This window comes from Neopelma chrysocephalum, unplaced genomic scaffold (genome assembly GCF_003984885.1).
Source record: "Neopelma chrysocephalum unplaced genomic scaffold, ASM398488v2 Primary Assembly neopelma1_97390, whole genome shotgun sequence".
Taxonomy (NCBI): Eukaryota; Metazoa; Chordata; class Aves; order Passeriformes; family Pipridae; genus Neopelma; species Neopelma chrysocephalum.
Genome location: NW_020926031.1, coordinates 3,420,640 through 3,448,555, shown reverse-complemented (window position 1 = coordinate 3,448,555; position 27,916 = coordinate 3,420,640). Strand labels below are relative to the sequence as shown.

General features: G+C 38.9%; 1 protein-coding gene across 2 annotated transcripts in view; it reads right to left on the bottom strand.

Moving 5' to 3' along the window:
• The window catches only part of BTAF1 (B-TFIID TATA-box binding protein associated factor 1), a 51,442-nt gene extending 23,655 nt beyond the window's left edge, over positions 1–27,787 (bottom strand). The window contains exons 1-9 of one of the 2 annotated variants that reach the window (XM_027672197.1): positions 27,282–27,787; positions 21,930–22,024; positions 11,006–11,129; positions 9,841–9,955; positions 6,875–7,021; positions 4,359–4,522; positions 3,942–4,078; positions 3,217–3,328; positions 1,861–1,929 (exon numbers count right to left, since the gene is read on the bottom strand). In XM_027672197.1, the coding sequence (XP_027527998.1) occupies positions 1,861–1,929; positions 3,217–3,328; positions 3,942–4,078; positions 4,359–4,522; positions 6,875–7,021; positions 9,841–9,955; positions 11,006–11,129; positions 21,930–22,024; positions 27,282–27,320 (1,002 nt within the window). In that variant the 5' untranslated portion in view covers positions 27,321–27,787. Of the gene's footprint in view, positions 1–1,860; positions 1,930–3,216; positions 3,329–3,941; positions 4,079–4,358; positions 4,523–6,874; positions 7,022–9,840; positions 9,956–11,005; positions 11,130–19,494; positions 19,817–21,929; positions 22,025–27,281 lie in introns of those variants that run through there. The other variant, XM_027672196.1, reaches the window with a different exon arrangement.
• Between the last annotated feature and the right edge of the window lie 129 nt (positions 27,788–27,916).

The window sequence follows — 27,916 nt, the reverse complement described above, 5'->3', positions numbered from 1 at the left end:
AAGCAAATCAATATAAATATTTCTCTACAATTCTTTATATTTTTAAACAGAGTTTGGATCCTCACTGAATATTGTGGAGTTCACAGAACAAATTTCTGACTATTATTATTCTGCAGAGCTTACAAACCTGCCTTGCTTGACTCAATACTAGAAAGTAAGTGAACAAGTGAGAGCAATTATAGGCACTTGCATGTTCTCACCAAACATGAACAGCTGAACAAACTAGGAAGAGTTTTGGAAATAACATAAGACCAATAGAACGGTGTACTATTGTTTTTGGTGGTTTTGACACTTAACTGGACTAGTAATTGGCTTCTCAAAAGCCCACTGAATGGATAATGAAGTCTTAAAAGCAGAGTTTTGAACCAGGTTTTCATTGAGAGACCTTTACACAGATTAGAGCAGAACTTACTCTATTTAAGGACACTTCATATACATGCTTGTTGCTAGCAGAAAATTATTGTATTTCATTTCATTACAGTAACAACTGAAACTCTGTATTTTGTAGCACATATATCCCCTATGTACAGCTCAGTGGTTGCTGGTTAAAAGTATAAGCAAGGCAATAAAAACCAGCCAGAGTCTAGTCTTAAAATCCTAATTGTTCACGCACCAATAATTTATTTGGTCTGAGATGGCTTATGAGCTAAGTTTTACAAGTCAAAAGAAGTAGACTTTGCTAGTAAAGTTCTCAGCTTCTGCAAACACAAAAGAGACAAATGTATAAAGGCAATACCAGTAGTAGGATTCATCTTGCCTGATTTCATCTGTCAAGCTAGGCAAGCAGCCTGGACTAATCACTCAGGCTGCCTCTAGACATTGCAAGATGCTGCCAGAGACATTTTAAACATGAATTGAGGTAGGTTAACCTATTTTTCACCCAGAACATAAAGTAATAACAATTCTGTACTGATTTACTTCCTTAATTAAGAAGTATGTGCCCTATATCAAACGTACTAAGAAAGCCACTGGAATGTCTGCATTCCAGATGACAACTGGATGTGCCTTTCAACTGCAAACAGCCTGCTTTCAAATGAGGTGAGGCTTATTAGCTCAGATGCAGCAATGTGCCACACAAACAGAATTATCCTTTTTCTGGGACTAAAGCAATTGTGCTGGCTGCATATGATCTATCTCTATTTTCAAGTTTGAGAGCAAGTTGACTCTGCCCATACTGACATCACTGACACTGTGCTACAGATATACATAAGGATGTTAGAGCTGCTGTTAACATTTAACTTTTCAGAATATCAATTTAAGAAAATTAAGTTAGGTGAGAACAGTTATTTCTATCTTCTGCTCAAGGAAGTAAGATTGTTATCAGCTACTTCACACTTTTGCCTGAAATTTCTAACAAAGTGGAAAATTGCAAAAAGACTGAATAAAAGGGTGAGTAGAACAGTTTTGAATCTTGAATAGAGGTGGTCTAAGCAACAAAATATATAGTTTTTGTAGTTACCAAAGGATTGATTCCTTTTCCTTTTGTACTAGCTTAGCATTAGACAAACATGATGCTGTTCTTTTGATGAATCCAAGTCTCTTTTAATTGCTTAATCTTTGTGACCATAGATTTATGTGCTTTTATTTTGCTTGAATTTCAGTACTCCCATAATTCTCACTTACAGTGACTACTTTACATCTCTGCCACTTCCCCCAAGTATACGTTATACATCTGTTCTCAATTCCCCTTTAAGTTCACTAAAAGCCAATTTGTCCTGGCTATGTAATCTGTATTTACAGTTGAAGTAGTTTTTGATATCTAGCAAAATACTCAAGTTCCACACACACAATTTTTGCACTTCTCTTGAAGCCCTTTTTTTCATCTATAGTTACACCTTAGATACTGCACGTATGTCTTACCTCCCAGGAAGGGTTGAAGAGGTCATTGCACACCTCCTCACAAAAGCTTTCCAGAGGCCATTCATTTGCCTAAATGCATAAAAAATTCTTAAGTATGAGATTAAAAGAGAAAGGAACCAGATGAACACTTATGATCTGCATGTATTTAAATGGCATATAAAAACTTCCAAAAGCTTAAGTATTTTTCTTCATTACTGGACAGAAATGAAAAAACAATCTTCTTTCACAGCTCAGAAACTTTGCTAAGTGCACTGGATCTCTTAAAAAGCTTATGCAGTTTCTGTTAGCAGTGTGAACTCTTCTCTATGGTAATTGATTTTAATGTTCTGGAACTCACCCTTCCTTTAGGAACCATGCTAAGGTAGAAAATTAAGCAAAGTTTCTTATCCTCCCCAGTGATCCTTTAAATTTACAAACTTTGCCTTTAAAGAACATAATATGCAAGTTGCATTTTGCAAACACACTGCATAATAAAATTGGGTCAATTAATTTGGTAATAAACAGTATCCTATTCAAAACACATTCTACATTTTTGGAAACCAGAAGCGTATCCACTATCCCAAAATTTCCTACAAGGAAACTGATGTGGTTGTGGAAAGAAAACTATATTACCATTAGTAAGTTCACATCATCACATACACAAAGCAACTGAAAGGCAGCCAGCAATCAGCAGCTGTTCAGCCTGCAGTTATCATTGATCTTTCAAATTAATTTTCCAATCATTTTTTCCCAAATAAAAATTTAATTACTAAACTATGTCTAGAAATTTCTTATTTTTGGAGAATACAGACTAATCTAGATAAAAGTCTGAAATAAACTTCTGTGTACCATTTGTATTCTGGTTTAGCATTTCTTAAATTGTCAGCTTTTTAGTCTATTGAAGCAAATGCAGGTTTTTCTAAGAGTAATGTAATTGTTTAAATCATCAACTGTTAAAGATAGAATTTAATTCTAAATTAAGCCTAAATAAAGTAAGGCAAAGATTAAATAAAGTGCACATGAACATTTAGATCAAATTATTTGTGGCTAACTGTAATCCTACCATCTAAGTGTTTAGCACAGTTTTACAGTTTAATATCCAGGTCTGACACCTGTAGCCACCCTACTCACATTCATCTGGGTCACAAACTGCTACCAATGGATTAAATGTGTTTTCTTCCTCAGTGCTGTAAACACAGTTTGAAGCTGTCTTGCTTCATTATCTATAAAAGTAAGCTAGCAATGACATTCTTCATTCCATTTCTCTTAATGCTAAATTGACTAAAGGATTTGGGACTATAAAGGAATTTTGCTTCAAATTACTTTGCTAAAAAACTGAATGGTTATTCCAGCTAACAGCAGAACAATACATCATACCTCTTCTTGAACATTTTCTACCAGTGTTTTTGAGTCTGTAGCAGGCTGGTTGATGACAACATTTGCAACTTTTTTTCTCTTTTCTTCTGGTTCCCCATCAGTGCTATCATTGCTGAGAAGGAATAAGTATAAGTTTATGAACTGGAAGTATGCTTTAGGGGAAGTAATTACTTCTACAACTGAAGTCTTCAGATCCAATAATGTGTGGCAAGAATACAAAACAAAGAGGTTTAACACTGAAATACGCAAGATAGGTAAGTTTACATGAAAAAAAAATTCAGTGAGGAGACAGCAGAATGCTGTCCCAAATTGACAATCCTTCCCAGATTTTTCCAGAAACACAGCAATCATTGATTTTGTTCACTGCTTATAAACACAGTAGATACAATAATATGCCACTATAAACTAGTGAGGAACACAGCATACATCAGAAAGTTGAAACAAAGTTAAAGATACATCATCTTAAACCCCCACTTTCATGCATTATTCTCAAGCCATATTTAATAACAGGGACAAAGCACAAATTTCAACTGTAGCATCCCATTATTTCAAGACGCCTCTGAAGCTCTTCAAAACATATGGAACAAATACTGCACACAAGTTTTTTACCATCAGCCCAATTAGCACATAAAAGATTAAGATGCAAAGACTGTAGGAAGTTTCTCAACAAATAAATCACAATCCCAGCTTAACTGAAATAAAAGCAAACCAGTTCACTATTATACCTCTTCTCATTAGCTTCCACTGCATCTCTGGATCTTTGCTTTGCAAATAGCTTAGCCATTCTTTTGGCTTTATTCTTTTGTCTACTGCTCATACCAGCTCGAAATTCTGAGTCAATTAACTCAGCAGCCTGAAGAGTCTGAAAGAAAAGTCATTCATTGTCAATTCTTCTTTCAATGAAGGTCCTGAAAAATTCTCAAACCCACACTGGTCTCAACTTCCCCAACCCTCCATTTCAAACTCTGAGAGGCAGTTTGACATCAAATAATACTAACAGGCAACTATGGGACATAAGAATTCAGAAGGGCAAAGCATACCATATTAGATGTCAACCATATTTAAAATACAAGTATTATAACCACAGAAGTTCAACCCACTGTATTATTCCTTGCAGTCAAAGAGCCCAAGGTTTTACCTACAGGTTGTTTGTTTACTAGTAAAACTGAAGAAGGAGAATAGTCCAAATCTTCATCATTGAACAGATCCTCAGTATTCATTCCAATCGCAGCGCCCATATCCAAGCCAAGTTTCTTTTGCAGCAGTTTCCTCTGGCGCGCTATCCTCTCCTTAGGATCAATTTCACCTGGAAAAAAGTTTTTATAAGAAAGATGTGTCAGGTTTCCAAACAGATGCGTTACCGAAAACTTGCTCAAGGTATACAACATAAGCCAAAATTTACAGAATTAAATTGTATTTGGCTAATACAGTGTCTTAAAACACATCACGCTGATACCCAGAAGACCTTTCCTGCTACTCTAACTATACTACTACTTAAACTGATCAATTTTCAAGCAGAAAATATTGTCCCTGAAATTCATTAAATTATACTTGGTCCACAGAAATAAGGAAAAAAACCCCAAAAAATCCACCAAAAAAAACCCCAACCACCAAAACCTAAAAAACAACCAAGTTTTGACTTGGACAAGAAATTGCACTTTGAAAGGAACAAGTTAACACACTAAAAAAAAATAAAAGCAACGACTGATTCAAGAACTATCACTTTTTTATTGAGCACATGCATCCTTGTGGGATCTGTTACTTTTGGCACTCTGTGTTTTCAGGGTTGGTGATGAGTTTGGTTTTGGTTTATTTTTAAAGGTTTCTTTTCCTCTTAAACTTTTATCTTCTGTTGGGAAACACAGACCTAAGAAATAACCACCTATAAAACCCCTCAAATGATATTTAATCCAATACCCTGTATTGAGCTAGCTTGAATATGAACCCATTTTCTGCAGAAACATTCCTCCCTGTAAAATGCACTAGACACAGGTGTCTCCTTCTGCCCAAGCTAACTTCTGATGGCAATGTAGATTGAGGATAAGATTGTAAACAGGCTTCAGCACCCTATGAAAATCATGCTTATGCTCCCATCTTCTTCTGTATTAAGCAAGTTTAATTTCGGAAGTTAACAGAAGCTACCTCAATAACGTTGTGAAGCTTCAACACTAGTTACCAAACACCTAGACTTCAGGAGCACCTATATCTGTCTACATAAAAAAAAATAGAAGATTTTAGCACTTGAGTAGAATAAACCCTCCAAGTAAACCAAAACTTGTAGCTCGTAGGGTTGTCAGACTTCACATGCACAGTACAGGAACCAGTCAGGAGACTAGTTTGTGGGGTTTTTTGGTCAAGTATTAGCACATAAACATGCAAGTAGATGACCAATATTGGCACAATTTTGGGGTATACACCAGGTTGAGCAGTAATTAATAGTTAATTATATCTATACCAATAGGTTTGTTACATTGCATTTAGCTGAGAGGCAAATACAAACAGCTTCCATTCTCTACAAAATATTTTTCCTTTCATAAAATCAGCTTAGGAAAAATTGCCAGACTGCTAATTCTAAAGATTATTTAAGTTACTTTACATCCATTCATATCATCTTACTTGAAAAGGGAAACTGCTACAAAACAAAGAAGAGAAAGCATTTTCTCACGAGTTAAAGTAGCAACTAAAGTTTGTTTCATTTTCTTATTTTTGCTATATTATATTTTTATTTATTTTCATTCTCAAAGTTATTTATGTGCAATCATATGACACTGGGATAAATATCAGATTTCTATGGACTAAAGTATTGGGTTTCATTAGAAGAGAGGAACCTTGTACAACACCTTATTAATCTAGCATAAAAGATGGCAAGCAATAAATCAGCAGCCAGGCTTAAGAGAGAGGACACTGCTCAAGTTTCAGCAGCCATAGGTTCTGCTCCTTGCTGAGCTACTGATCTTCAGCGTACACTGCACAGAACCCTTCAATACACAGAGAATAAAGGAATCAGGGCTATGCAGTCAGATCCTTATCTATAGCATCACTGAACTGGAATTAGAGTAGGGAAGTACAGTAATAGCAAAGAAGTAGCTTAGATTAAAATAATTCAATGTCATTACACTGATATAAACCAAGCCTCAACTAAAAAGTAACAAAAATTAGACAAGTCACTTGAAACAAAAGACATCACACAGGCACTGGTATTTGACCTTCCAACTTCAACAGTCTTGTCACAGCATTTTTCATGCAATCTTTCTATACTTGAAACCTTCAAGCTTTTAAATAAGCTGCATTCTACTTCTCTATTTGGGAACACTGTTTAAATGAAGTGGTGATAATTCCTGCCCCTCTTAATAAAGTCTACAGAAACTATAAAGAAGCCTTAATACTGTTTATTCTGCTCTCTTTCAGGTTTCCACTCTCTTCACTCTGTACACATCATAATTCTGTTAAGGGAGAAAACAAACAGACAATACACCCCCCCAAAAAAACCTGTTTAACTTGAAAAAGGTAATGCAAACCACTTATGTTGGGGAATATTTTCTTTTGTTATTTCCTAGCATTCTGAGAATCCATGGATGGTTAGACTCATAAAACTGCCACAACAAACTTTTGCAAATTAGTAAGTTCTCTTGTCTGCAAGTAAAAGATAAAGATATACCTGATTTATCATCTTGGACTTCAAATTCTGCACCAGCAGATCCAAGAAGAGATGCACCATGTTTTAACAACCGACAGATATCAAATCTGTCAAAACGCAACCGATCTGTTGAAGGGGAATCTTCCATAGGACTTTCTGAGCCTGGTTCTAGGTAGAAAATAAAAATATTAAGGACAATATGATGAAATTTTTGTTCAAAATTCTGGCAGAAGATTAAGCAAGAGCATAGAATAATTTCTCTCCTCCAAAAGAATCAGACATACAGCATTTTGATTCATGAAGTGCAAAGGCTTGCTTTTCACAGAGACAGACTTTGTCTTAGGTGACTCAATGTGCCTAACTGAGTAGAAAAAAAATTTAAAAGTTTTTCCCTTGATAAATTCAGCTTTTTTAAACTTTTGACATTAACACTAGGCCTTCTCTGTACATATACAGTCAATTTACAGTTTGAACTGCATATGACTCACATAGTTCTATCAAGTACCTCACCAACACTATAGCATATTCCTGACAGCCAAGCATCCCTGGTAGGGAAGCTGGAGAGTAGTCTTAACAGGTATGGGAAAAAGTCAGCTAACTAAGGCTGCTGAAGACAACTATGAGCTCTTCTCAAATCCAACTTCAGGTACAGTGCAGTTCAACACTGATACAGAACATATTTGTTCTTCACAAGGAGTTCTTATTTCCTGGTTATGAATTCACTTCCAAAATATTCCCTCTCCTCAACATGCAAACATTAGCATGTTTTGTGGCTCCTAGTCACATGTAGCTTAGTATCCAAATAGATTTGGCTATTCCCACTTAAACCAGCACACTCACATCCTGAATTAGAAATGGGAGTACAAATACAGTTGTTGCCTACAAGAATTACAGCATTTAGTTTGCTGTGTTTCATCTCATTTATGAAAGTTTGTTCATTTACAGCAGAAGGAGTCAAAGTGCACAAAACATCACACAAAATAAACATCACCTACACTTTATTACACATATACAAAAAGAGAAGTGATTGTTGCAAGCTGAAGAACCTAAATGCAACCAGACACTGTGAAACGTGTTTGACTACTACAAACAGTTTAACTGAAATAAAAGAAACAATGGCTGCATAGCCTGTCAGCCTTGCTAAATGGTACCTTTTTCTCAAACACACGTTATTACCTTTTCAGTTTCATCAGTCATCTGATAGGCAGATATGCAAGAATTGGACAACACATTTGAAAGAGGTACTGTACCTTAAGACTTACAGGTTGCCCAATATCCACGTGCAAAACACATGCTAGAAGTAATTCTTGGAACTAGACAAGTGAAATCAACTTCTATCTTTGGTTGATAGTAAAGTCCCTGTCTGTGCCACAGGGAGTGGAACTAGATGATCTTTAAGATCCTTTCCAATCCAAACTATTCTACATTTCTATAATTAAATTATTAAGTATATGGAAAAAATATGATTTACTGGGAAAGAGTCAGAATGGTTCCTGAAAAAATTCAAACACCTTTTATTAACTTGATTATCAATGTCCTTCTCCAGCAAATGGATAGAGGGCATCCAGTGGACATTTATAAGCTTTTGACATGGTTTCACAGAAGAAAAATAAATCAAAGGAACCAAGTTAGCACAGAACTGGGGAAAACATCCTTCTACAAACTGAAAGAGGGTTAAAGATCTAAGTTAGCTTTGGAGTCCCTTGGGGATCAGTTTTGGAACCAATTCTATCACTCTTTAGCAATGGGAAAAATTTCACTACAAACTCTTCTCCAAGCACAGAGACGACAACAAGCTCTTGGGTAGCCCAAAGTCACAATAGCATTAGGAAATCCAAGGAAAACTCTCAAAACAGACTAATGGGCAAAGGACTAGATAAGGTGCAAAATGAATAACCTAAACCATGCCTACACAACACTGAATTCTGAATTGGCAGTTAACATGTAATACAAATTTTGTAGGGACTTTTGACAGTTTTCTGTATTCGCCAGTTCATTGAGGAGTCAAAGCCAGAACAGCCAACTAAGTACTGGGCATCACCAGGAAGGACACTGAAGACATGACAAAGCACATGATTTTGTCACTGTGTGTATCAGTATTCTAGAGATGCAGGCAGACTGTGTGCAGTTCTGTGCATTTCAAGGAAGACAAGTAAGAAACAGCACAGACAAAGACAAATGAAGATATTTAAAAGACAAAGCAGCTGTCTCATGAGGAAAGGCTGAAGAGACTGCAACTCTTCAATATGAAGAGAAGTTGCTAGAGGAGAGCAAATATGATGCTTTACAAAAACCATGAAGACAGCGGATTAAGGCAAATGCAGAACCTGCTTGTCAAATTCTATATCAGCAGAACCAGGAGGCACTAAATGAAACAAATACAAGATCACCTCAAAACAGCTAAGAGTTTTGTTGTCGTTGCTTTGGGGGTATGTGTGTGTTTGTCTGTCTTTAAACAGTCAGTGAATTTCTGGAACCTGTGCCACAAAGCTGTGAACATAGACAGTACCAATAGGTTTAGACAAAATCACTGACAGTAAGTCCAAAACTTGACAATAAAAGAAACTAACATCCCTAACGTGACAATTTCAGATGCAAAGCAAGTACAAACAGAACAAGATTGAGCAAGCTGTCATTTCATCTCCCTCAGAAAGGTGCTTTGAGCAAGGGTACAGCAAAGAAAAAGAGTTCCTGCAAAATATCGTGACAAAGTTGCTTGGCTAAACATTTTATCATTTTACTAGTTATTCCTTTTATTTATAAAAGTTTTATGAGGGTACAGAGCAGAAGTATAGGAATCTTCGAAGAAACAAAAGTCAGGCACAACGGAAAGTGAACATCTAAAGCCAAAGAGGTTTACTAACAGTGCCACTTACATGAATATAAAAAAGTCTATGCTCATAAAAAAACAGAATGATACAGTTGCATTGAAAAGTCAGTTTGCATAAGATAAACAACGAGTTATACATAATTAGTTTAAGGAGCACCTTGTTTTGATCTTGGAGTTGGATTCCACTCAGGTACATTTTTCACTATTGCTTCAACAGCCTGGCCAGCTGCAATACGAGTATCCCAGTTCGTACTTCTTAAATACACTAACACCTTTAAGGAGAGATTAATAGGTAAATAAATATTTGCTTAAAATGTACTTCCATAAAATCTATCAGCTGTTACGCTCTATTAAAACACACTTACTTTTAAAAGATGCTATGGATTAAGACAGCAGTCAAAACAACAACAACAAAGGACAGGAAACAAACCAAGAAATGCCAGCAGCCTTCCCTATATTGCTCATTTCCTGGTAGAACTCCTGGCAGAGCCAGACATTAAGAATTTAAGATATATTTACTCCCATCAGTCAAACTCAAGCTTGACTTCTTCCAGCTAGCGAACAAGGCTCGATATACTTTTTGGTTTTAATTTGTTTTGTTGTTTTCTAAAAGGAAATGTTCAGAAGAGATTAACAGACCTTAAAACTTTAAAGTCATTTAACCCAAGAAGAGAGACAACATGGGGCACTTGAAGCAATATACACTCTTCTAAACTAATTTATCACTATGTCACAAATCTGGAAAAACTATTTCTTTCTCTGAAAGTAGTTTGATATTCTCAGTTACTTGGCCGCTCTGATACCATCAATTGTGGTGAGAGCACCTGTTCAATAAGAACAGAACTGAGATCACTGAGCCTTATCCAGCAGTCAGATACAGACTATTTTTAGTGATTTTACTGGATTTGGCCAGATTGAAGTCTCAAACTAATGGAAATCTCTTTCCACTTCCCAGCCCTTTCAAAGACATGCAGCCTCCTATATTTTTAATGCTTTACCACACAAGTAATAATTTGTAAAGACAAGAGCAGAAATCTTTGTAAGGCAGAAGAGCTTTCCTCTATAGAGGAAAATCTGAACTTACAGCAAACAATGAATATCATTACAGAATGCAAAGTGAAACCTCACTTTGTAATAATTTCAAAAGCTGATAAATCAGCAGGTTTAACAGAAGCAGACCCCTAGTTTTCTTCAGTCTCCTACTTTTGGAGAACACAAGATTACCATGCTTTTTCTTCTTCCCACAGAACCTACACTCCTTTAAACTAGTTTTATTCTGACCATTAAATACTAGGGGGGGGAAAAAAAAAAAAGATGCTTACTTTAGATAAGAGATTATTCAGTTCATGAGGATGCAGTTTCACTACTTCCCCAAGTTGCTGTGCAGCTGCTTTTCTTGTTACTGGTGTTGTACCGGTGTCCAGTAAAATAAAGAGACGATCAAGCCTAAATATGATTGACAAAAACTGAAAATGTTACACTATTCATAGTTCAGTGCCCATTTCTATTAATATTCCCCCACATTTTTCAGTTTATATAACTCAAACAGAAGTTTGCCTGAAGACTGTCAGTTGGCAGGGTGAATAATGTACTATTTTTCTAATAGTAAGCATAGTTGCTTTAAAAGCACATTTAATTTGGCAAGCAAAAAAAATTAATAGAAATTGTCAGAAATGTTAGTTTAAAAAATCTGCAATTATAAGAAAAAAAATTAATTGTTCCTGTCTTCGTTCTGTGACAAAACATTTTTAATCTTGAAACATAAATGCTGTTATGTTGTAAGTGATCAACATCAAATTCTGTCTGATAGAAAAAGCAGAGGGTTCAACTGCTGCTATTGTTCATTATCACTTTTTTTGACATCATAACTTGTGATCTATAACTTCAAACTCTGCTTTTCCACAATAACAAATTTTATTTTTCACATATTTTCTCCCTAATTACCTAGAATATATAAAACCGACCTCTTATTGTATTAACAGCATTGAAATAATCTGATGCTTCTGTCCTTCCCATGAAATATGGGGATTTAGCCAGTAGATCTGTTTTCACAGTAACTGTATTTAGTGAAAGACCCCAATCATCTATTTTTAGAACAGTTCACTTATTTCTTGTTTAGAGTTACTGAATGAGAAATAAAAGTCTCTGTTTTGACATAGTTTTTTACATGATAACTATCTAGATATTCAAATCTATGACTGAAGTTACAAATGTTCATTTTTTCCTCCACGACCACTGGGTCGGTTGGAGGTCTAAGGAGTGCTGAGTTTATCCCCTGGGCAATAACAAGTTATTACTGAGTATGGATCTAGAATCTGTCCACAGAGTGCGATCAGAATTGCTCCTTCCAGCCTTAATCATAGCAATACTCCTCCAAACATTGCAACAATATGAAATTGGACTTCACACTGCAATGACGCTCACTTAGATCAGTTTTGTCCGGTACCCCAAACAACCCTTCTTCATACTCTCACAACTAGAGGTATTAGGTTAAATATTCATTAGATTAAAAAAAATTCTAACTCAAAAGCATTTCAAATAATTTTAATTTTTTTAGACACATTTCTGATATTTGTCAGCTTAGAAATAATTATCTTCCTGCTACTAGGTGAGCTCATTTCAATTTCTGCAGATTAATAGTTTCAATTGCTATGATTTACTAGTTAGTAAATTGTTTCAAAGTCACAAAAATTAAACCCCAAATATATCTAACCCAGCAGTTTTATGTGATTAGACAGTGAAGGAGGAAAGAGTTTCACACTCTTCCAAATTGCTGACAGTGGACTAGTCATGAGAAACACATTGGTATCTAGTTATTTACCAGCATTTTTTCTTTAGTACTTCTGACAGTAATAGCCCAACCTGATTTGCAGCAGTCAGTATTATTCAACACAAAATATGGTAGCTTTCAGAGGCATCACTGCTTACTCTAACTTGCTTGTTCTCACCTCTTTCATTCTTCATCTCTCTGTGAAACTTCAGTGTTCCATACTCAGGTTTGCCATCTAGCACCACCCACTCCTTTAACTATTAAATTATCTTTTTTCATCTCAAAGTCAAGTCGAATGTGCAACTTTGACCACTTCCTCAGCAAGAATTCTTCATGTGTCAAAACAGGAGGAAACCACTAAGTTGGCCTACCCTCAAAAACTCGAATTCCAATCCTAGTTACAACACTACATCTTCACTCCTAAAACCCACAACTTTTTGAAGCTGTGTTACCTACAAAATACAGTTTGTTGTTTTGGGGTTTTTTTTCAACCTGCAGTATGCTTGGTTTGTAATTTGTGATTTTAAATTGTAATATGCTTAACTTACACACAAATGCAAATCAAACCAAATGCAAATCAAACCAAAAAAATCTTTCTGTTGTCTCACACACAGACATATTCACAAACAGGAAGGCTCCAGCATTCAACCCGGCAAGATAAATGGAAAGAGAATTAGCAAATATAGCTAACAACATCTGACTAACAGTACTCCTGGTCATCCTAATCATTCTTTCTTTCTCTCCCCCAGACTCCCCTGATGTAGACTTCCCAAACTGTTGATAATTTAAAAATCTTAATAGCTCCAAAATAAGTGTTGGTGTTGCTGCAGCAGAGTATGGCAGAGCCTGAATTCTGCTTGAGTTGGAAGGGTAGCACTGCAAAAGTTCCCACTGATCAGTAGTGCTAGTTTTTGGGTTTTTTTTAAATTAAAGCTTTCATTCTGAGTTTCATTAAGAATGAAAAAAAAACCCTTAAAAATCCTAAACAAATTATTTTTGAGTATCTGCAGTTTGGAAAGAAGTTTTGTAAGTTCTGACAAGGCTTTCTTTCTCAGGACAAACTAACAGTCTCTAAACTAGTTACTAAAGCCAAGAAGAACTAAGTTCTCTCATGGCATGTGGTTCCTGCCTCTCATTACAGACAATGCTGTAAGCAGGCACCACGTGGCTCACATCATTCACAAATGTAACACAGAACTGTGAAGCAGTGTGGCAAGAGTGAGATGCTCTAAAATACAGATAACATTTTGAATTACTTTATGAAATATTTCAATGCAGTCTGCCAGAAAAATTGTTCTAAGCCTATGGAAGACAGAAGCAAACAACAGAAATACAGAGAGTACTTTGGGGAAAAAAAAGATTAAAAAGAAAGATATATGAATTGTTACAAAAAATCTAAATACCAACAAATGCTAAAAATTAAATACAGCTCTAGAACTACTTTTCCTGGACTTTAACTGCTGTGATCAGAACTTAAAAATACAAAGTCCTTCACTTTTAACTGATAAGCAATGGTTTAGATAATCCTTCTGTCATCTGCTAATCCCTCATCAACTACATCTCACCTAAAGGACAGCAACCATACACAACCCTGATGCAAACTCACGCTTTATGAGCTCATTACCAGGCACAACCTTACTCAAAGGGGTAAATAAACTCTTCCTCTCACTTCGGAAATTTGAGATTTTCTAGTCCCTGCTGAAGTGTGTCATCAAGACACAACTGGAAGCAGCAATTAAAAGTTCTTACGATTTAAGTATTTTTCTTCTAAGAAACACCTTATGAGCTGTTACACTGACATTTGATTGGAAATGTTTCCGACACAAAGACATCAATGCAGGTGCTTAAGAACAGGCATCCAGTAGCATTTGAGACACTTCACTTACAAAAGAGCCACTAAAACTAACTTAGTGGCACTCTCCAGGTACCACGGTGATTCCATCTTCTAGTCACCAGTTTCACATGTTCAGCATTAAACCAAGCTAGACATGACCCAAACCCAGGCACAGTCGGCAAGTCCTGCAACAAGTGATTTGGTCTGTTCTTCAAGCTAATCTGCAGTTCTTTGCTGCCGAAGGTACCACCCCAAACTGATCAGGCTGATCTCCATCTGAAGGGACAGTTGTCATACTATTTAAAGTGAACCTCACATCATTCCTGTGGAAACTGGATGATACAGATTTGAAAGCCCTTCAGAGATAGAGACATTAGAAAGCTAGTAGCTGGATAATCAGTGACCAGGTCAAGATACAGTTATGAACAGTTGTCTTCAAAATGGTGGCAAAAGAAGATGTGTGCAGCTGAATTGTATAAAGATCCCAACTGGCCCAGTGTAAGTATTCTGACTGGATTGGGTCTCCACAGGACTCCAAATGATGAAAATTCTAATGTGTGGCTTTCAATGAGTTGAGGCTTAAAAGGGACAGCAAACCGATCACTGCTGCCAATGAAGTGATCTGTTTGGACTTCACATCTGTGTGCACCAGCATGTGTAACTGTCCAGAGAGCAATCTCTGGTAGTAAAGGCCAACTGGTACAGAACTGTGTAACTACCCCAGTGTATCCTCCAACCCATTAAAATGTGTGACTGTACAAGAAATCCTCAGTGGTGTCGTGCCTGGAACACTCTGCCTAGAGCTCTTTGAAAAACTGCTAGCTAGTACCCATCAGCAGGCAAGGGAATACTCCAAGGAGTTTGTTGTTGAAATCGTATTTCAACACCCAGAAGCTTCCTCATAGGAACTAATTCTTAGTACAAAAATAGAAAACATCCCTAAATTAAAATTTAGACTTGTTCAGGGTTGACAGTTGCTGTGAAATTCAACCTCAGTTCTAATGGAGATGCCTGAGCTTTTCTTGTTGACCTGACACTCCTTTGCTGTCACTTCATCAATTGGTCAAATCCCAGCTTGGTCAGCGTCACAGCTCTAAACACTCAAGCCCCTACTAAAGCACACATGAACTGTTGATAATCAACTTTCAAATACACAATCAGCCAGCAAGAGAAAAAACTGAACAGAATTCAGAACAAAAACCAGAAGTGCAATGATACACATAAAGGATGGATTGTGATTTTACTTCTTATAAGCAAGTTATAGCCATGAAGGTGGGATTGAGGACAATGGAGAAACCTTGTTTCCTACACAGCAGCTGAAGGAACATCCAGAATAAAACAAGAGCTCCATGACCACACTGGGTCACAGTATTATATGTTGCATATGGAAGCCAACCAAATGCTAAAATTAGTATAATTAATTCCATATGGATTGTATATTCCATATATGATCTACAGCATTAGGCTGTACCAGTTTTACTTGTAAACTACTACATATGTGTCTACAACTAACAATGCACCCCAACACATATGGCCAATTACATTACAAACAGTACGAGAAAGAACAGGAAATTGAAACAGCTGTCAAGACATACTAATAGAAGAAGTGTATTGATAAGTTCCTTGGTGAGAATAAAGTTCCATCTGCTGGAGCAGGCTGGCATTCTTAATGTGCAATCCTGACTTTCAACTCTCACTTCAGTTCGTTAGAAGAGAGTGTCTGAGAAACTTGGGGCTCTATCTCGTCTGGGCAGCACTGCACATGCTACTTCTGCTTCCTCCCTTCCCATGACTGTCAGCGCTCCCTCCCACAAACAGCAACACAGTCAAAGGCACTCGACTGTTCTGGTCCTCAAGTTAATCTCTATCAACAACAGAAAAGTTACACTATTTCCCCCCTCTTTTGATTCTGAACTCCTGTAACCACATTGGTTATACAGCATCTGTCTGATGCTTTAGGCACAGGCCTCTAAGTAGCACTGAATACATACTTGCTCAGTTTAACTCTTGCTTTTCATGCAAGAACAGCCTGAAGTAATAGCTTCCAAAGAAGCTAAAAACTGAACTAGTTATAGAGAAAGCTTGTGGTAACAATAGAAAAGCATTTCTAAAAGATACACAGGGCACATAAAAGATATTTCTGATGCAGTATTTAATTTGAAATATTACATAAGTAATATTGGCAGCCTGTGCAGCCATTTGTTCTTGTGAAGTCACAGCCCTACACTTCAAAAGCTGAGCAACACAAGGCCTGCTTAGTTCCAGGAGCTTTAGTCTCACAGCCTTCTGACACTATTATTTATTTAAAACTAGGTTCCTAATCTACATATTACCATTTATAAACAAATTCACACAAATGAAAACACTGAAATCTCTAGAAAGCAGTAGTAAAGTTACACAGACCAAATCATCCTGAGTAATCTGTGAGAGCTGTTGTTTTCTTGGTAGTTTTACTTTTTCAACTGAAGTCTCTTCAAAAGATCACTAGTGAGCCACTACAATTGTTCGTTTGGACCGTGCACTTTGTAGGAATGAAGCCGAAGCAAAACTCTTCACTTCCTCTGTTCCACTATCAAGAATTTTTTTTATTAGCTATGCAAACATTAATACTACTTTATCTCTACTTTTAAGACTGGAAACAGAAGCTAAGATCTATCAAATTCGGTTGCACCTTCACAGAAGGAACATCAACCTTCCTACCCACCTATCCCTACTCCTGAAGGATGGCATTCATTAGTCTTTTCAACATAAAATTACCAAAAAGATAAACATATACAATATAACTATTCTGCAACATCTTGTGGCATGAAGTATCTATGGTTCTGCTTTTGGGTCTATTTTAAACAGAAGCAGATCTTCAGTCCATGTAACAGCAGAATCTGATCAAACAAGCATGTATACATATAATGCAGAATTAAATATGAGATTTTTCTGTCAACAGGTTACAACTAATTACACAATTGACTCTCAATCTAATTTTGAGCCATTTCAAAGTATTCCCTATGTTTGTTTAAATCTCCTTGAACAGACTTGGGTTTTGAGAAAAGTTTTCAATTGGCCAAAGAGCAGAAACTAAACTTTTCTGGGAAAACAACCACTTGATAATTTACTGTTTTGTCAATGTAAAACTATCCTGACCCCCACCTCCAAAAAAACCTTATTTTTAAAATGTGGCTCCAAAATAGAACTACCCCTAATGAAATTGAATCACCTTCTTCCTCACTCTCCAAACTTGCACAGTTAGTCATCAACAATGAAGTATTACGTTGGTCCATCAAAAAAAAAAGTAACTAACTACCTAGAGCAAAAGTGCAGATCTCTACAAGTAAATGGAATTGGTAAAGAAGCTGGACCACCTACACCCTTTACAGAAATATAGTTACATTGCTATATACACATAAGTGCACAATTATGTGTAGTCTGAAAGGAAAGGACCTTTGAAGTTCAATGTTCTGAAGTAAAAGGTGAAGACAATTTCTTTTATTTACAAAAGCAGCACTGATACTGTATTAATGTTCCCATGGTCCATTTATCAGGAGTTGCTGTGTAGCTTCAAAAGGACACAGACAGGCTTTGCTGTATCTATTAAAATCATGCACAAAGGCAAATCTACACATTATCACTTCTTACAACTATAGAAACAGTGGTGTTCACCAGGAATCATCAAGATGTTACAGCACTCCAAAATGTGTACTTCTGTGAAAGTGAAACAATTCTATACCAACTCACCAGTATTAAAGCACCTTTACTGAAGTTCTATACTTTATGTTCAACTTGTGTAATATTTGGATTTTAAATCTGTACTCTGAAGCAATATCACATTATTATTAACACCAACTTCTTTAATGCTCCACACTGAGCCAAATCTAAATCAGAATTGTCCTTTGAGTTCCTGAACAGGTGTTAACTACATCTTTGCACAGAGCACTGCTGCTTTCCACTAAAGCAACCTTTCAGTAACTGAAACAGAACCAGCCTTTCCAAAAGACACAGTCTCAGCATATACCTGAAAAGCTCCATTTGATATTCCATTTAGCCCCCATATCACATGTACATTAGCAAAGTTATTTAAGCAGATTGACCAGACCCAATGTAATTGAAATATTACTCTATTTTACATGATGACTTCAACATACACAGTAGTCTTATAACAGCAGTCCTTACTACTTCCACATTCTTATGGACAGATTCGGGGGGGGAGAGGGAGGGAGAAAAAAACCCCAACAAGTGTGTAACAAGTTGATTAAAAAATAAGAGTAGACTAAAACAAAGAGGTACTTTGTAGAAATTATAATGCTCAAAACAAAACACCTGCCACTAGAAGTCTTAAAAGGTGTATTGCTGCCACAAATTTTGATGAAAAATGGATTTCCATTATAAATGTGCACACAGAATTGTAAACTTATTCACACGCAGCTTCAGAAACAGAATTTACTTGTGTGATAGCACTTTGGAAGTACAGAGATACTACCAACACGTGACTTGGAGCTAATCTATCACAAGCTTAATTTGGATTTATAGTTTCCTTTCAACTATCCTGTTAGGAAGCTTAACGCGCCCATTTCACATACACACACACACAAAAAAAAAAAAAAAGGCAGGAATTTGTGCTCAGCGTTTTTTATAAAACAGCTCTGTTAAGACATACCTCTGTATCTGTGAATGCTTTAAACGCTGGCACACCCCAGAGCACATGTGTGTAAGCAGATACTGCCCAACATCTTGAGGCAGAGCCAGAACACACTAATCACTTTTCTCCATGAAAGTCTATTTTATTTTGGTTACTTTACAACTAAGGGCTCTGAAAGGCAAAACCGGTTTCTTGCCAGTTTTTGAGACTCAATATCGTAATCGCCTATTTCCTAGCAGTTTAACCACCCTGGGAAGGACTGGCCAAAAAAAAGGTGTCGAATGCAGGAGGAAGCCCAGGACGCCCCAGGCAGAGCCCCTGCGGCCCGGGGAAGGGAGGGGGGCACAGGAGTCACCCCAGGCCAGGCAGCACATCCAGGCGCCGGAGCACGCAGCCACCCCCCGAGCCCAGCGGGGCGGCCCCGGCGAGGCCTCCGCGGGCTCCCGAGGCGAAAGGGGATGGAAAGCGGGCCCCCCTCCTCCCGCCGCACCCCCGGCGCCAGGCCGCACCGAGGGCCGGGAGCTCCAGGCCGCCGCCGCCGGGCTTCCTCCCCCCATCCCTCCCAACTCCCACCGACCTGGAAACGGCCATGGCCGCCGGGGGCCGGGCCTGGCTGGCGGCGGGCGGCGGGACGGCGGGCACGGGGGCCGGGGCGCTGCCGGGGCGGAGGGCGCAGGGCCTCGCTCGGGCCTCCGGGGCGCCGCACCCGGCCTCGGCCCCGCCGGCGATCCGCGGGCAGCGGCTGAGCGCGGCAGTGGCCGGCTGCGGTTGGAGTGTCGCTCCCCCCAGCGGGGCGGCGGCGGCGCAGACGGGAGCGACGCGGGACCCTCGGAGCGCTGGTTAATGCCTCGATTCCCCCATCGCCGGGGCGAAGCCCAATGCCTGGTTTTATATGAGCAGCCATCTTGTATTTATTCCCTTCCTCCATGAGAGCCGCTTCCTGATTGGCAAGGGCGCCCGGCCGCAGCCAATGGCGGGGGCGCTTCTAAGGGCGAAGAGGGCGGGCGCGCGCAGCGCCCGCACTGAGCAGGACCGGCCATGGAGCCGCCGGGCCGGCTGGGGGGGCGCCCGCCGCCGCCGGGGCGTGCCATCTGCGCAGCGGGGGACGGGGGGGGGGCCTCAAAAGATAGTGCCCCGGTCCCCCGCCCAGAGTGGAGAACAAAGGCACCAGAACGCGGAGTACGAGCGTTTCTTCCCAGTGCACCGGATCGTGGCACTTCTCCCCGCCAGGGGGGGGAGGGCGGCCGGGTGCTCGGCGAGTTCGCGGAGCACCCCCGCCATTGCCGAGGTCCGCCGCCCCTCGGCCATGCCCGGTGCTGCGGAGCGAACGCTTGGCCCACGGGAACTACAACTCCCGGCGTGCCCCGCGCCGCTCCCGGGCCGGGTCGGGCGGACTCGCAGGGCTTGTGGGCGGGCGCTGCCCCGGACCCCCCACAGTGAGGGGCTGGTGAACGTACAGGGGTGTATTAACCAGCACCAGCCACCCCGGGCACCGAGGGGGCACATGGTCCGGCTCAGCTACGGCGCCTCCGCGAACGGCCGCGTTCCTTTCCGCTTCCTGCCGTGTCCCTGCCGGGACAGCTGCCTGTCCTCCCGGTCCGGCGGGCTCCGGGCGGTGCTGAGGGATCCCCGGGATCCTGCCCAGCAGTGCCCCTGACCTCCGGGAAAAACCAGGCTTTCCAAGTGCGTGCTATCAGCTTCCATCAGATCCAGTTTAAGAAATTAGACTTCGATTAATCAGTTGAATTAATGGTCCCAGACGGGGACATAAAGTTAGCTGACGTATGTAACCTTTCATGTGATAAGCTGGAAACACAATAATAGGTTTTTCTTTCCTGTAAGTGATGGCATAAACTTGAATAAACATGTGAATTTCCATAATGCTGTGTGATAAAAGTTTTCTTCTGAAGCCCATTGAGGTGTGTGTTTCATGCCCAACCTTTCTATCGGGATTTCTGCTGCCCCAGCCTTTCTGGATGATCTCCCTTTCACCGGGATAGTTAACTCTTCATGTATGGGTTGGCTCATTCCTTCCCCACTAACACAGAATTCCCAACAGACATACTAATGCCATCTGTGTGATCACTGTCTTTTTGCAGTTCTATAAACAAGATACTGGTACAGTGTCACTTCAATCTGTTTTTATCCATGCAGGTGCACACCATACTTCAGTCCTACATAATGTTCGTCCCAGGTGACTTTCCTGCCTGTCCCCTCTCCTGTCATTGAGTGGGAGCTCTGTGGTGACTGGGAGCTGGCCCCAAACACTGGCAATGTGAGTCAGCCCGAGGTCTCTGCAGCACAGAGCGTGGCCAGAGCAAACCACAGACTCATTTTTCAGTGGTAGACGTAGTTTTTGTCATAGTGCTAGACCCAATGACCCAGATAACCCCTTTTCCCTGTCACGACTCTGATGCAGTAACTACCTTTAAACAGCTCAATGTGCCTCCTGTAGCAGAATACACACGAAAAGTCAGTGGGCTTAGCTGGAGGCCAAGAGCCTCTTACCGAAGTACTCCAAAAACTATGCACACCTTCCTTTCTACCATCCTCTGCCCTCATGAGTTGCAGGTGTCTCTGCCTGGGTCCCTGGCCATGATCCGAGGCATATGCCTACTCCTGTCCCATGTATCTACATGTTTTCACAGGATGGGGTGCCTGCTATTTTGCCATGTGATGGTGAGGAACAACAGGGAATTGGGGTAGGGAGCAGCAAGGAGCAGGCTGAGGGTGGAGATATTTTTCTTGCATGTTCGTTGCTGTTGACATGGATGTATAGCAGACATCCCTGATAATATTTCCGTGTTTGTTTAGCCAGGTATCAGCAGCAATCCTGTCCTACTGTGGGCATTATTGAAATGATCCTCGGGTGTTATTTCCAATTCTAGCACTCTATTTCCTCTTAGGTTCCTTAAAAATATTTTGTGCATTGCTTTAATAGCAGTCAAGGCGGAGAGCACATCAAACATGCAATAAAATTTGTTTTGAACAACTCCATAGAGGTTGTCCTACTCGATAAAAATAAGTGCAGGGAAAATATTGGTGGTGGGTCTTAGGCACTGGGTGCTTGCAGGAATTATGATAAACTGCAATTCCAGCAAAACAATCTGCAAAAGACAGAAAGAATGATCTGTTATTTACATAATAGTAGGCATTCTGGACTGAAACATAATTCATTCAAGTTTCACACCACATATTTTTGTATTTTGATGTGACATTTATGTAAAGCATGTTGTTACTTAACTATTCACCCATATCTTCTGCTCAGTCCTTTTCCTACACCCTATGAAAACCAATTTTTTGTCCATGCATCTGTTCACCTGCTCTGTAAGTCATATCAATTCTTTTTGCATATTTGTTTTTTGCCCTATTTTTCAAGGAGTAGCCATGTATTTTCTTCTTTCTTCTTCTGTTAAAAGAATCCCCCCTGCAGATCTGTTCTGTGCCAGTGTACTCTCTCAGAACTGTTCCTATATTAGATAAATAATTTCAGTTGGTATGTTATGATCAGTACTTCCTGCATTCATCTCAAATGTTTTTGTTTTCCTCCTCCTACCAACTGTGTTCACCTGTGAACTCTTGTTGCTTGGTCTGCAGGTTCATAGTGACTGCAGCTTTCGTGTGTGCTCTGTCTGCTGCTGGAGCCCAGGGAAAAAAATGGTGCAGTCCCCAAGTGCTACAGCTGTGCAAATAGCAGATGACAGAAGCACAGTTTTTCAGGTGGAATCCCTTGTGATTAGACCTGACATAACATAATCTTCTACATGTTCTAGTCTTCAATTTTTATTTTTCCAGTTAGTTTTTTTTGTTCTGAAGGTTTGTAGATTTGTTTTGCTTAGGATCCCAGCATCCTCTCTGTAGCGGTAGGTATAACATTTGACGCTTTCTAGTCTGGTGAAGATTATTTTCATAATGTTTTGCACACATTTTAGTGGCTATCTTATTTGATTTCTGAATTCCCTTGGAAGTCTTGTCTGAAGACAAGCTAGTCTTAGACACTTGTCCCTGCTTAGCAGTTTGTTCAGACATCTTCTCTGCTGGTGTCTTAATCACTATCATTATATTGATAATCTGGGGGAAAACTTCTCTGAGATACATTTATGTATTATGATCTTATGCAGGTAAATTGTGCAGGTTCTTTGCAACATATGTTTCTTAATGGTGCTTTGTGTTCTAAGATCTGCAAACTAACCAGTTACCTTGTAGACTATTTCTAACATACTTTAAAATTCATATTTATTTTTTTATATTTAACTGTTTCTTCTTCAAGTATTATTTAATCTTTCTTGTTTTTATTTGAGATTTTATCTCTGTAGGCTAGACCGCTCTTTACTGGTGTCACTAAAATCAGATTTCTGATTGCTGAAGGATTTATTTTTTTCTTGAATAATCTCTTGTTTCTTGCTAATTGATACTTTTTGTTGCTATTCACCTTAATCTTTATTTAAAGGTGTATTTATTTTCTTATCATCTAAGCTTCACTAGTTTCCATGCCAACTCTCAGAATTTAATGGTCTTAGTTTTACTCCAAGGAGATTTTTTTACTAGCTGCATAATCTTCTTGAAAGCCAGTTAAAAAATGGCAACTTGTACATGGCCTTCCTTTTGAGTTCTTCACAGTAAGTGATGGTGGCTGGAGACTGGATACTGACTGACAGCTCTTGTAGTCCGAAAACACCTCAGAGATACCAATGAAATGCTGAATTCTGAGAGCCAAATCAGGGCAAAGCCACTTCCACTCACAACACGAATCAGCAACGTTTGTGAAAAAAAATTGATGGGCTTCCATTTCTCAACATCAAACAGGATTGTAATAACCATCAGTTAGTGAAAATCACTAACATCTAAAAGGTTCCAAATGTCACCAGGACTGTGTAATTATCTCATTAGATTTCATTACCTCTGATCATATTTAACATTGTAAATTCGGGACAATTTTCCTGAATGAGAGGCTCCTGATGTGATAAATAGAGAGAAAAAAACCTCGTGATTCCCTTTTGTGATTTTCTGTTCCCAGGGATTTTATCTCACGAGATGGCATGGACTTGTTCAGAAGTGTTGCTTCTTGCCCATTTCCATTTTAAACAGATATTCTGTACAACTGATCAACCTTGTTGTACAAGGTTGTACAACCACCTTGTTTTTGTTAGCCATGGTCGGTAATTTCTTCAGCATCTCGTTCCATGATCCTGAACTTCTCATTTTTTAACTTAGCTTTACTTTCCACCCTATCTTACAGCAGATGAAGACTTAAATTACTGATGGTCTTTGGGTAATCTCTATGTGTAAAAACCTGAAAGTTTCTTAGTTTTGTCTAGCTGTTATCCAGGCTCCTAATTTAAATAAATATTTTGTAGTTTGAGTAGTTTATTGTTCCTGTGGCATGTTTTTTAGGAAATGGTATTATCTATCCACTTCATAGAGTTGTTCTTTTGTCCAAACAAACTTTTATGTTTACACTTAAATCCTCCCTCTTTTGACCTCCCTCTGCATGGTGTTATTAGAAACTACACCACTTTCTATGTCAGGAAAGTAACTAAAGTAAATGTACATTCACTAAATCCATCTTAAAAACTCTGAAGTATTCAGAGATTAACAATAGTAACTCACATGGACAATTTCATCTTTATACCTGCTCTCTCACTGACATTTAGGAGAGCAGAGATCTCCATTTATATACAAAAATTTATATATATGTTTATAATGCGCATATACATACATTTATACACAGATATTCATACATATGTAAAAATGAATTTAGTATTTCAAATCCAGAAAGAGAACTGAAGGGTAGAAAAGCTCCTGTCAAGTATCTGAGTGGGCTTTTTTGGATTAAGGTAACAGGCAAAAATGAGCCACAGTTAGAGACAAAGAAAAATGGAAATAATGAGGTCAAACTCTCCCTATAAATCTGCAGGTCTTTCTACATATGCCCCTGAAAAATGTAACATGAAAATAACATGAAGAAAGAAATTATTAAGTTTTTCTATTATGTAAGCTTGTGTGGCCTTAAGGGGTTTTTTTTGTTTATTTAATTTCAGTAGCCTAATTGTCCTCTTTTTTTTTTTTCATGAGCTAATGCAAGAGGGACATTAGCCTGTGCAGTTAAAAAAAAAAAGTGCATATAATTCCAGTGTGCACAAACTGAATACAAAGAGCATAAATAGAAAAGCACCTCTGTCATCAGGGACATAAAGATTCAGAAACACACTATAATGCTGAATAAACAAGGCCAGAGGTTTCACATCCAGTCCAGCTCTTTCCAAAAGCTGTTGCTTTTCAAAGATAGAAAAGAAAGCTAATCTGTGGCCATCATCACAAGTTCTGCTGCAGTTAATGAGTTTAAATTAGATTTAAAAACAAGTCTGGTGGCCATACTCTTTGCTCTCACTCTATTTTATTATAACTACTGTATTTAAAGGATAGAAAACAATTAATATTTTTCTTTTAATTTGCAAACACTGTTTCTCAGAATATACTTTAGGCCTATTTTTGACATGTAATGTGAAAATCAGAATTTACCATTCCCTGTATACCAGAATTGCTATAAAATAGCTACAATATGATGTGTTGGTCCTTTTTTTCATTTGGGATGCACAGACAAGGATCAATCAGCTCTAGCAATTTGGATATAGCAAAGTGTGCTGGTTTAAAAGTTAACCAGCAGGGGAAACGAACTCAACTCAAAAGAGAGACTATAAGTCAGAATAACAATTTAATAAAATAATACAATAAGTACGATTATACAGACAAACAATTGGTTTTAACCCACAAAACCCAAATGTATAACCCAGCACCCTGGGGCATGAACAAAGTGGTGTTCCTTGGGTCCCCCCGAGTCCAAAGTAAAGGGAGAGGGGAAAAAACCTGCTGGTGGGAGAGCTGTTGCAGTCTGGTCAAGAGTGGTGATTGCAGTCCAGCCGAGGGTGGTGGTCTCAGTCTGGTTGAGAGCGGTGATCTGGAGTCTTCCTCTGGATCCCACGAGTGGTTAAAAAAGTCCCAAGACTCCAAGATTATATATTCTCAAGCAGGAATGCCCAGTACTTTCCTCAGGGCGGGGAGTTTCACGAAGGGTGTGAGGAACAGGGAAGCGCCCTCTTATGTCGCAGGCTTCTTAACACCTGTTTATAGCCTGAGGAGTCAGGCTGCTCAGGGCAGAGGGTGTAAATAGTCTATTGAAAACAGTTTCTGGGAAATGGCATGGAAGGCTATAGAATACACAGTTTTGGGTTACACCCATCCAGTGATGAACTGGTCCCAGTTGTCCTAACTAAGACACAAAGTTTATACTTTGTTTCTTCTATTTACTTTGTGCATCTTAAAGCTGGACTGAGACATGACTAACAGATATTAGTAACCCCTTGTACTCTCTTATCTTCTCCTTAAAGGGTTAATTTCGCTGTATAGACTTTTGTTTGGTAGTATAACTGAAAGCAAAAACCTCTTTGTTTATGTTAGACGAGGTCCTTTGAAGAACTATATGGGAACATCCTCACATGTGTCAAATTTACCAAGTTTATCTGTCTTGGGGGCTCTTTCACCTTCCTTTGTGGAACATTCAGTCCTGAGTGCTCCTCATAAAGGAATAAAATGTCTCCTGCTTTCTGTATAACTCTGTATTGGATTGCTTGTTGTACTTATAGAGGCAGTTACTTGAGATTTGTTTGTTACACTTTAACTAATTTATAACTGTAAGTTTTGTGTGATGGGTACAGTAATAGCAACCTTATAGTGTGTTCTGATGCTGTCCTGAAAGTGTGAGATAGGACAGGTATGTACCTGTAATAAACAAATTGGATTTTATTCTCAGATTCCTCAAATTATGGGATTTCTGATACCCAGTAAAGACCGAGCTTGTTTTCAATGTGTGAAACAGGTTTGTGGAGTAGTTTCTTACTTGCTTGTCTGAAATTCTCGTTGGATTCTACAGGGAATATCTTCAGAATATTATACTACACATAGACTAGATTTAAAGCTTAGAGAGAAGCCTTAATTAGTTTTAAGCTCCCACATGACTTTATTGAAGGATTAGAGGTCTGAGTGCTCCTGTATTTTTTTGATAACTGTTATTTACATCAGCATGGTGCTCACACAGAGCCACAGGCACAGCTTAGAAGACCCAGATAAGAAGTTGCCAGGAACTCTTCCAGCATGTGGCCTCTTTTTATGCTCAGTAATCTTTCACCAGCTTTTTACACATGCATCTTTTGCACATTTCTTCCCTCACACTGATAACCCTCTCCCGACATTTTAATTTTCATTTTCCCTTCTCTTTCCTTTTTCTTTTTAAAAATATTTCTTTTCTTGTTCTCCTTGCATTGTTTTCTCATTTCAGGAGAACAAAGAAACAAGTTGCTTCCTCACCTGGTTCCTTTTTGTCATCTGTTTTTTCAGGGTCCCCATAAGAAGAAAGGGATCTGCAGGTTTGGTAATTGCTGTCCACTGGAACTAGAAAAGCACGGTCTGCTGACAACTGGAGCAAGTAAGAGTCAGCCTGGAGAGGAAACAAGCTCTAGGAGTTGATAACAGCGTGGAAGCTATTGCTTTCTGTTTGCACATTTTAAATAAACTGCTCTTCACTGTGGCCAGGGATTCATATCCCCTTGCTAAATTCCAGATGGAAGATACATTCTTTCTTTCCAGAGCAGACTCTAAGCCAGAAATGATTTTTGAGTATCTGCATTTCTGGATGCTTCACATAAGATGTCTTAAGGCAAGAATTGATCTTCAGAAGCTATTGCTCAGGTCATTGAACCACTGGTCCTGGCACACTGGTTGTAGTAGTGCATCCCAAATTTGAAGTGTTATCATTTTTGCACATGAAAAAAAAAGCCTGCAGCTTGCTAGCAGTTACTTTTAAGGTAAATAAACAGGGAAGGATCTTAATTGTACTTGTGGTTCCTTGTAGGTATTTACCTTTTGCCCCTGCTGAGAGAAGAGTCACATGCAAACCTTTTCTAGCCCTTTTTTAGATAGCTGTTTATTCTCCACACAGAAAA